This window comes from Sinocyclocheilus anshuiensis, unplaced genomic scaffold (assembly GCF_001515605.1).
Source record: "Sinocyclocheilus anshuiensis isolate Anshui unplaced genomic scaffold, SAMN03320099.WGS_v1.1 scaffold2069, whole genome shotgun sequence".
NCBI lineage: Eukaryota > Metazoa > Chordata > Actinopteri > Cypriniformes > Cyprinidae > Sinocyclocheilus > Sinocyclocheilus anshuiensis.
In genome coordinates, this window is record NW_015548678.1 from 56,021 (window position 1) to 67,657 (window position 11,637).

An 11,637-nucleotide genomic window follows, 5' to 3' on the forward strand; every position below is an offset into this window, starting at 1 on the left:
AACAAACAAACTGTGTGTATCCCCACCCGTAAAGTAACGCGGGCAGGGAGGAACACACAGCCTGAACGCTGCCTGCCCTCGCCTTAGGTGTCTGGTTTTGTCTTGAGATTTCGTGACAGACAACACTAAATAAGACTCACAAACAAATATCAGACTGACACACACACAGAGCGCTTGCTGAATGACAGAAAGCTGACGCCGGTTTCACCGCACGTGGTTTTATGCTTCCTGGTCGCTACGTCACCCCGCCCATCCATTGGACTGATTACACATGTGATTCAGAGCATGGTCACGCTGGAGGCGTTCCCGTAGCGTTTCGACACAGCTCGAGTTCCTGAAGGGGAACTAGGTCATGGAGCACATGAGGGATAAAAACTCAGGAGGTGTGACACAGATACAGTATATATTTTGAAAATATTTACATGTATATACATTTATATATTTATATTCTTATATTTGATATTATACAGAAATATATTTAATATATAAACAACATATTTTTCTTAAATATATACATGCGTTTGTATTTATATATACGTAATAAATATACACAGTATACACATATATATATTATGTAAACAAAAACTTTTATTTTTGATGCGATTAATTGCGATTAATCGTTTGGCAGCACTACTAACAATGCTTTCAGACAACCAGAGCTTTAGCAAACCCCACAGAGGTGCAGAGGTTAAACAAAATGTGGCCGTTTACGAGGAGATCCCACTGTTGAGCTTCTGTCTGATGAGGCAAATGATTCTGTTCTAAGGCTTGATGTGCTTATATCCCAGCATGACTTCTGCTCTCTTTGCTCCTCCGGTCGTGCCCGTGAAATCGGCGCAGTGCAGCATTACCATTCAAGCCTCCAGCTATGTCAAATCTCAGTCTAGATCAATTATAGCATCCAGCTTCTCTTCCGAATCTGTCTGACAGATGCTGCGGTTTTATATGCATGTATCAAAATCTCATATTCATACATGTGAAATCCACTGATTAGGTGTCTTGAGAGGAGGATGTGGGTGGAGAGGGGATTGCAGTCTGGTGTTTTTGTCATTTTTGGGATATTTTGAGGTGAACAGATAGATAGATATAGATAGATAGATACTTATTTATACTTATTTGAGATAAGTTGTTGTTGTTTTTTAAAGAAATAAATACTTTTATTCAGCAAGGATGCGTTAAATTTTACCAAAAGTGACAAGGCTTTTACATTATTAAATAATAAACCAAATAAATGCTGTTCTTGTGAAGTTTCAAAGAAACCTAAAAAAATATGTCACAGTTTCCACAAAAATATAGCATAACTTTTCAATATCAATAAGAAATTATCTGAGCACCAAATGAGCATATTAGAATGATTTCTGAAGGATCATGTGACACTAAAGACTGGAGTAATGAAAATTCAGCTTTGCCATCACAGAGATAAATTACATATTAAATATATTAAAATATAAATTTTATTTGAAATTGTAATAATATTTCTCAGTGTTACCATTTTTAATGCAATTTGATCAATTAAATGCAGCCTTAGTGAGCATAACAGCATCTTTCAAAAATATATAAAAAAATCTTTTACATTTTTAAATAGTTTAACATTGCATTAGGCCTATGTATATTTACTGTAATATACTGCATCTATGATATTTAAAGTAAAAAAATATGAATTACCACTACCAGGTAATTTCCAGTTTTTCAGTATCTATAGGTAATACTTAAGAAAATAGTTTTTAATAAAAATGGGTTCCAACTTATAATTTACATTGAAAAACCATAAAAGGAGGTTAATTACTATTAAATGTAAACTTTACCAGAACTCAGCATGAATGTCTACTTTTTTCGTGCTGTACATTATAATTTCTGTGCCAAAGTTCCTTTGTACTTTTTAATTTGAACTAAAATCAGTCCATTTCAAATCAAGTTACAAAGGGAACCTTCAACCCATGATTTCATTTGAGATCCTGTTGCCCCTTTTTGGCCATGTCCCACTCTCATTCTGTTGTGGTGAAGTGCCATGCTGTTTTCCCATGGTGAATGGGATTACACTGACAGCAGAGAATGTTTGGTGTTGACACAGCATGCAGCTTGGTTAGTCCTCCAAATCCCCTGCTGTTCCTGAGACCAAACAGCAAAATCTGCTCATTTTTCAAACCAATTGCTTTGGGAATATGAACTGGCTAGAGGAAAGTCCTGTATTTGTGTAAGGGACTAAATAGGTCTTCCTCTGGTTTTAATTAAGAAAGACTCAGGGAACCAAGTGCTTCCTGTCCGACAGATTGTGCTTTGAATTTTTACGACAGGTTGTGTCAGCACAACTAAATAAACAATGTACACCCTAAGGATAAAATAAGAGAAGGATGAACACTGCACTACATCTTATCAAAGACACATATTGCAGCTTTTGACTATGAACATGTATTGTTTTGACTTGAAATGATAATTAAAAAAGATAAAAGTACAGTAGACACGACAGCCACGACAGCTATGATGTTTGGCACATCTTTTAACAAGAACCTGAAATTGACAACAGATGTTGGCACATACTTAAGAAACTTGTCTGACGCAGAGCTGAATAAATTTGGAGGACAGTGATTAAAATTGTCGTTTGCTTAACAATATCCTGATAAATTTACAAGAAAAAACACTAGATTTGCTTGCCAGAAATTCACCATGAAAAATTTTGATATTTTTGGTATTTGGTATTATGAGATGGCATATATAACTGTGTATTTTATCAAGTTATATAATGTTAATATACCTATCTACGTAAATGACCAAATCTGCTTTGTACCAAAAAATCTACTGGTAACCACCAGAATAATCATCGTAAGTGGCCTGTTCTTAAAACTCAACAAATACACCCTCCGAAAAAAAGGTACAAAGGTTCACTTTAGGTACTAATATGTACTTATAAGGTACTAATGTGCACTCTATATAGCTTTTTATATCTTTTTCGTAGTGTATATAGAATAGTCAAACACATAAAAACAACACACCATCAGGGTAAGAAACATGACACTAAAACTAAATAATGCTATAAGCAATAATTAACAGAAAATGGTGATATACACTACTGGTAATAAAATATATTAAAATATAATCATATGTGTCACATTATTTCACATTATTTTACAGTAAAATGACATATAATGCAATGTTCAACCATTTACAGTTTTTCACCATATATGGTAAGGTGTCCCACCCACTGTGAAATCTTATTGGTCCAAAATCCTTTTCCTCATAACTACATTAAACATCAATTTTTTATTTTTATTTTTTATTTTTTAATGTGGCTTTCCGCAAAAGATTTTACATCTAGCAGCAACTAAATAGGGAAATTACTAATCCTGTGGTTGCCCCATTTTTGATTTATCTTTAATCCAGCCATGATATTTATTTTATAACAATTATAACATTATAACTCAATTTGTAACAGTGCAAAAATGGTTTTTATGATAATTTTACACCATTTTAATCTAAACTACTCTCTATTGATAGGATGAGAGATTTATATTCATCAAATATCTTTCATCATAATGAATCAATGTAGTCAATCATTAGCTCATTATTGACAAGATCAGATAATTAATCATGTCTGTTGTTTGCATAACCCTTTCTGAGAGAAAACAGTGGTTCATGGACCGCTTGGTTTGCATGTTAACAACCTTTCTTGTGCCTAATTGGAGAAGCTGACTCCCCCACACCTTTAAGCCCTTTTGGCCCATTCCAACAGGTTTAATCGCTCGGCTTCAAAGGCTTGTTTTGATGCCCTGAACCTTGTCTCTCCCCAGAGACTAAGGTCTGTTCGGCCTTGGGGCCTTAAAAGGGAGAGGGAGGTTTTAATGAAAGACAAGAACAGACTGCAGAAAACACTAAGTAAGTGTGTACAGAGCTGGTCATTATCACAGCACAGAGTGTTGTGCCAGGAGCTGTACCATATGACTTTCAACACTTTGACAGCCTCCTTTTTCTCAAGGGATTGCACTTAAAGCCCCTGTCAGACACCTGCCACAAGGTCAGAGGACACCTGGACGGCTTCTGCCACATTTCAATCAGATGTATCGATCAAGTGTCTGAAGCAGAGGAGTTGCTTAAATATGTGCTGAGTTGATGTGTTTTATCAATATAGTGTCAATATAGACGCTATCGAGTGTCGGAGTATTTGGGGCTCAGTCCAGACATCTGCGAATGCCTATTCTTTGAAAAAATATTGGAATATGATACACTTGAAGTATTAAGTATTGAAACATTACATCTGTGGTGTGTCATTGTTTATGAAGTAGATCTCTCAAAATTACGGCTGGAACTAAAACTAAAAAGACCCCTCTAACCTATAGTCTCAGCCCCAGGCATGGCCAAAATAATCAAAAATTGTTTTTGATCTTTTTGGCTTTCCATAGTCTAGTAAGTGCTTTACACTTATAATAGTTTTGTCATTCACTCCCCAGGTGTTTTTAAGGTTCTTTATAAGTACAATGGGTGCTTCTGAGAAGAATTTGTGTTATTTTTGAAAAAGTAGTTATTTTAAATTGAAATAATATTTCATAATATTACTGTTTTACCGTATCACAAACTGTTTTACCGTATCACATCACATCCTTCCAGAGGGACAGACGTCCTGTAGGATGTGTCACTCATCGTGTATGTGAATAGCATAGCATGATCATGAACAGAGAGGGGAAGAGGTAGGGCAGTGAAAGTGTATAATGTTATGTCGTTTTAACGACATCTTTTCTCGTTAAAACGACATCTTTTCTAGTAATAACGACATATTTTCTCGTTAAAACGACATCTTTTCTAGTAATAACGACATATTTTCTCGTTAAAACGACATCTTTTCTAGTAATAACGACATATTTTCTCGTTAAAACGACATCTTTTCTCGTAATACGACATCTTTTCTCGTTAAAACGACATCTTTTCTCATTAAAACGACATCTTTTCTTGTAATAACGACATCTTTTCTCATTAAAACGACATATTTTCTCATTAAAACGACATCTTTTCTCGTAATAACGAAATGTTTTCTCGTTAAAACGACATCTTATCTCGTAATAACGACATGTTTTCTCGTTAAAACGACATCTTTTCTAGTTAAAACAACATATTTTTTCTCGTAATAACTAGGGATGCGCCGATCCGATATTCATATCGGGTATCGGCTCCGATAGTGCCATTTTTCTCGGATCGGGTATCGGTCAGAGAGGGCCGATCTAAATCCGAGATTTATTTATTTTTTTTCGATTGTGCAAATTATTCTGTGTTACTTCTGAAGCCATATGATAGCTTAACCCTTTAACGCGTACGATCACACCAGTGTGATCAGTCTTGGCTGGTCCCTGGAGCATACGATCACACCGGTGTGATTAGAACTTTCAGTGCGTCACGTCATCAACTGCTGAATTTAAATCCGCTTTCGCGCTTTGGCTGGCGCGGAGCCAGATTGGACACGCTGACCGCTTGTCATATTATCACAAATTTTCAGTGTTTTCAACCATATAATAGTGATGGGAAGTTCGGTTCTTTTCCGCGAACCGGTTCTTTCGGACAGTTCGATTCAATAAACCGGTTGAAAAAACCGGTTCACCGGTTATTTTACGCTCGACGTAATGACGTAATTGGCGATGACGTAATGGCGTTAAGTCTATCGCGGGCTTAACACATTCAAATATAAAGTCAGTAATCATAACATCAGTCAATTAAAACATCATTATAATCTGATACGTTTCTTACAATTTGGATTTTTGTATCTAAAGCATCAACACATATACAGGCAGTGATCTGCAAACTAGGATGTTTTACAGTTATGACGTCAATAAATTAGTCTTCATCAGCGCAGAAACTATGCTCCACTTACTATGTATAATCCATTACGGTTTATTTGTAATTAAGTAAATTTACGTTTCGCCGGATTGCCCTTCAGATTATCAGTTCCACACACAGAGATATATAAATTCTACATTTATTTAAATGAGGGAAAAAAACTTCACTGGTATCGGATCGGTATCGGCCAATACCGAACCCTAGGTATCGGAATCGGAATCGGAGGCGAAAAAGGCGGATCGGAGCATCCCTAGTAATAACGACATATTATGTCATAAAAACGACATGTTTTCCCGTTATTATAGATAGGCTATATGGTACATTATGTGAGCAAGCTAAGCGACTGTCCACGCTGCTGTCGCCAGTCTGACATAAACGAGGATCTGCACACTGCTGAAATGATTGAAATACACTTTTTTAAACGTATTTTAATGTAATGGTTTTAATTGTAGCGGCATGTTTATTAGGATTAATCTCCAATCTGTCTACTACGGTGACGCATTGCTGCCACACACATATTATTTTTTCCACTCAATTATGTCGTAATAACGAGATGTTATGTCGTTTTAACGACATCTTTTCTCGTTAAAACGACATCTATTGTGCACTGATTTTTCTAGAATAACTTTTGCTGCCGAAGTATCCACTAACCTAGTTTGATACATTTTTGTCATAGATTATAAATATACATAGGCCTATATTTTTTCAGATTTATTGTTTATTTTATTTTTCTTTATAATGAAGTAGTCTGTATCTAGTAGATTGTGAAAGAATGATTATCAGTTCCACACACAGAGATATATCAATTCTACATTTATTTAAATGAGGGAAAAAAACTTCACTGGTATCGGATCGGTATCGGCCAATACCGAACCCTAGGTATCGGAATCGGAATCGGAGGCGAAAAAGGCGGATCGGAGCATCCCTAGTAATAACGACATATTATGTCATAAAAACGACATGTTTTCCCGTTATTATAGATAGGCTATATGGTACATTATGTGAGCGAGCTAAGCGACTGTCCTCGCTGCTGTCGCCACAGTCTGACATAAACGAGGATCTGCACGGTGCTGAAATTATTGAAATACACTGTTTTAAATGTATTTTAATGTAATGGTTTTAATTGTAGCGTTAAAATGAGAAAATATGTCGTTTTAACGAGAAAACATGTCGTTTTAATGAGAAAACATGTCGTTATTACGAGAAAAAATGTCGTTTTAACGAGAAAAGATGTTGTTTTAATGAGAAAAGATGTCGTTAAAACGAGAAAAGATGTCGTTAAAACGACATATCTCGTTATTACGACATAATTTAGTGAAAAAAATAATATGTGTGTGGCAGCAATGCGTCACCGTACTTTATTGCCCACCCTCTGTGGTCATCTATTAGCATTGAACTTTAAGTCATCCTGCATTGTTCAAATGTACCGCAGACCGAAAAGGGACCTTTAGCATAGACACAGATAAACATAATCCAGATGCCCTTTGAGCTCTTTTGTTCAAACCCCTTGTTGATTCTAGATGGAGGAAACAATGTTTGCAAGTGTAGAGAACACAATTAAAGAGGGCACGGTCCCCTCAGTCTGTAAGGTCAGAAGAAACAAATCAATTTACCAGGGAATGACCAATCAGTGTACGCTGTGGTCGATCTTAAATGCCATTGAATGCCATTGATTTGGGAGCGAAAGAGGTTAATAAAAGAGTTTTTTTTTGTTTTTGTTTTAGAGTGCTGTCTTTGTAAATGTAATCTTGCTCCACGATTGTAGGCATTGTATTTCACTGGAAAACCCTTAAATATCCTGGAAATGGACTGTTGTACTCTTTTGCAGCTTTACTTTCTCCTCCTGTGTGTCGCTATAAACAATTGTTGTATAAACTAATGCTATTCTGTACATGTATCTTTGTAGGGAGTGTAGCGTGCTTGGAGAACAAGGGAATTCTGGTCTGCCAGGTCATAGCTGAAACACAGAATTTGTCTACAAAGCACTTCTCAAGAAATGTTTTCATTGTGTTTACTTAAGTTAAAACATGAGCATCCTGGATTTTATTCTACCTCTTTTATGTTATCCTTCTCCCTACATTAATCTACCCTTATTTAGGAAAAATCTGCTGCAGTTTTCACAAAGCTTTCAGTGCTATCATGAATAATGCTTTTGGTTCCAAAATGGATTTTTACAGCAATGCCATAAGAACCATTTGGGGTTCGCCAAAGAACCTTTCAATGTACAGTTCTTAAAGGAACCACTTTTTCTTAGTGTGAAGAATATTCTAAAGAGCCCTTTTCCACTTTTGTGCAATGGAACGTTCCATGTATGTTAAAGGATCTTCATGGAACCACAGAAGAAAAGAAAGACCCTTTATTTTTAAGAGTGTGTCAGGAACATCTCAATTTAAATTGGCTAGTAGCACGTTGCAACTAGGAGACACTTGTGGCAAAACAATGTGAATAGCAGAAAGTTAAAGCATTTAGGCTTGTTAGCTGCACACGGCTGGTGATCCTCTCCAACAGTGAGAATCGGCTACAGGTAATTAGCTAGGAATGCTGTTTCTAATAAATTATTCATGACCTCCGACACTAATCAAGATTAGTAGCACCAAGCATGACAGGCAAAATGCAATCAGTCTGGCGTCAAACAATAAAGAGCAATTAACCAAGCAACGGATCTGATAAGTAACGGCAGCCATTAATATTTCACCTTCTTCAGTCGCGGGTTTAGATTGATTAAAGCTACTGTGATGCTCATTCTGTCCCATTTCATTTCTTTACTCAAGCTGCAAAGTGAAAAATTCACGCACATGCTGTTTCAGAGTAGTGCACCACAGGGAATGTCATCAATAATGAATCCTCAATCTCGTCGCACTCCAAGATTCATACTTACTACCTGCCCTGTGCCAAGCTTTCCTTTGAGTCTTCAGTGTGGAGGAATGCTATTTTTCCTCCATCTTGCATGTTTTATTGTGCTTTGGTGGACATGAATTTGCTTTGCTGTTTGCTTGGTGTGATTAAATATGTGCCATGACCTGTGGTTGTGTTTCTTTTCACAGCTAATAAGAACAGTCGGAAAGAGAGAGCAGAGGCACTGCATCTTTTGACCTGAATCCTGAACTACATCAAAGAACTCATGGTAGGTGCTTTTGCTTATTAACATAAACAGAGCATCTGTGTGTTCTTAAAGCGATAGTTCAACTGAAATCGACCCTCATTCTGTTTTAAGTTTGGTTATAAACATGGATGATGTTACTTTTGCTTTTCGGCAGTGTCTATTTACACTAATTTCAAATAGCCAACTTTGTTTGCGAAGGCTATTTTCACTTACTCCGCCCACTATTGCGCAGATATTTTTTATTTAGTACCACAGAGAATATTACTTACATTTACACTTTGTTTGAAGAGCATCTAAGATATACCTGCTGCAAACAGTATCTAGCATTATTTACACAACACTAGACGCTTACTATTTTTTTCAAGTGTAAAGTCACATTAACACATACATTTCTGTAGAATTTCATAGGCAATTTTGTCTGTTGTCATGTCAATAGTGTAACGATGTATGAATTCACTTCCAAACCAAGCAGCTTTCTGTTGGTCAGTGGCACAAGTTCACGTGAGCAACTTGGACCTGTTTTCAAAATCTACACGGTGAAATCTTTCACCCTAATGAAAAATGATTGGTCGCATGGATTCTTACTAAAATGACTGGATTCTGCCCTTGAAAGTCCATTAAATAACAGTAAATGTGACTGCACCTTAACACAAAAGGTTAAGTTTTGAAGAATCTTTACACTGCTCTTTGCCATTCAGTGTAAAAAAAAATGCTTAAAAAGAATGTTGTTCTTATAACTCATGTAATAGTTTCAGTCTTTTGAAATCACTCCATAGTTCTGTGTGAAGAAAAGACTCAAATTTAAAATATTTCCAGTTCTCTGCATTTCATTCTCCATTCTGTATATTCAAACTTGGTTGTCACATTCGGCTACAACACAATGGAATTTGGTGTCAAGGACGTCAAACCTGGTGCATTTTTTAATCTGAATGCAAATTCAGATAAGATTTCAGAGCTTTGGCAGAAGGGAACATTTTCTGTGAATAACAACTCATTCCTTAAACAAAGGTGACATATGACTTCAGAAGTCTCATATGAAACCACATTTATGGTGGCTTTATATAATCATTTTTACAGTTTGACGGACATTGTCACATTGTATGGAAAAAAATTGAAATAATAATTCACAAATTTTGCATTTCTTGTATTGTGCATTACATACGTCCTCTCTTTGTGCTTTGTCTTTCTCTTCACAGCTATGATAATCACAATCAATACCTTTTACCAGTGTAGATGGGATTTACTCAGTTCAGGGCAATGATTTTGCTATACATAATAATTGCTTTGTAAATTCACCAATCAATACAACATTAATCCAGTCCATGCAAGCAATTTTTGCCTCTTCCACACAGTGCACATTCCATGCACCATATCTAGCAGATAGCTTCATTAAAAAGGAAATGCTACACAAAAATGAACTGAGTGGAAATGCAGTGAAATCATTGTGTTGACAGTGTTGTTTGGCTGGTGGAGGGCTGTTGGTGCACAAAGCCATTGTGACACTGTCAACAGCAGGGAGGTGATTGTCTTATACAGAAGCAGCATCTTTTATTTCTCTGTCATGGCTGGGATCCGGTCTTTGTGGGGAACTGATTTGCATTAAAACTCAGTGCATTAAAATTCCACACACATACCAGCAATACACATACGTGGTGCTCAAAGTTAAAGGTCCCGCTGACAGAGATGCATCAACCGCTCTGTTCACCCTCTAAAGCCGACCCTCAAATGCCAAATAAGCAAAATGCTATGTTGATGAAGATTTGTGGTTTGACTTTTATTTTTGCCCTTCGTGCCTTTTAGGTTGCTTTGTTAAAGAAAGCATCTGCAAAGATGGAAATGAAAATCAGCCATCCTGTATTTACTGTGGAAGCTGTCATGCCGCAGACAGTTTCTAAAGTTAAACTGATGGCACTTTATAACAGATGGTAACTCTCAATAATCATCTCCACGCCATCCATCTATAACAATGCTGGAGATTGGAGCTCTCAAGTGGCCACTTCAAACAGGGAGTCTGATGCTGTGTAATGGCGTCTGTCATTTCTAAATTTTCACATCAATATTTTCATATTAATCATGCGGGACTCATTCACACTGTACCTCAGAATGAAGGAGCTCAATACACATTTAATTCTGTTAATTTCCACATCATTTACAGTATGATTCTCTCAGATCCATGTATGGTGAAAAGCAAGGGGAGGCTAGGATGTGTCCTTAAGAGCAATGTGCAGTTAATGATAAATCGTAACATGTTTAGAGATGAATTTCACATGCATGATGCATCATCCACTTTTTATTAAGAGAAATAAATGGAAACATTTGCTAATATAGTTGTTACAAATCATTGAAAAGCATGTGTCATGTTTCCCCCCTGTTTGGGAAAGATGAACCACTTCCTGTGGCAATAACCCACCTGTTCCAGCTGTCTACCGAGTACCGATACCAATATTTTATTGCATTTGTACATTTTTAAAATATTGGGTACAGAAACCAAAAGAGTATGTATGATGTTAGTTGGTTAACTTCATTTATCAAATAGATACAGTCAAACCAAAATGTATTCAGACACCTTCAACATTTCTCATATTATCACAGTTTATTCGCTATAGTTTAGAAAATAGTAATAAAATATAACAAGAACTCAAAGTTGTTGTGTCAGAACAAATTCAGCTTGATAATGTTAGATAACTTTGATAGAAAGGTATGTAGCCTAATGGATT

The 11,637-nt window shown here is 36.3% G+C and overlaps 1 protein-coding gene and 1 long non-coding RNA gene across 2 annotated transcripts in view; one reads left to right on the forward strand and one right to left on the reverse strand.

Moving 5' to 3' along the window:
- Positions 1-11,637, forward strand: part of LOC107656844 (tetraspanin-18-like) — a 61,476-nt gene that overhangs the window by 21,796 nt on the left and 28,043 nt on the right. The window contains exon 2 of the mRNA XM_016444790.1: positions 8,862-8,941. Coding sequence (XP_016300276.1) covers positions 8,939-8,941 — 3 coding nt within the window. The 5' untranslated portion in view covers positions 8,862-8,938. The remainder of the gene's footprint in view (positions 1-8,861; positions 8,942-11,637) is intronic.
- LOC107656845 (uncharacterized) overlaps positions 5,363-11,637 on the reverse strand; it is a 9,303-nt gene continuing 3,028 nt past the window's right edge. The window contains exons 2-3 of the long non-coding RNA XR_001630610.1: positions 9,130-9,132; positions 5,363-5,446 (exon numbers count right to left, since the gene is read on the reverse strand). This is a non-coding gene — a long non-coding RNA (uncharacterized LOC107656845). The remainder of the gene's footprint in view (positions 5,447-9,129; positions 9,133-11,637) is intronic.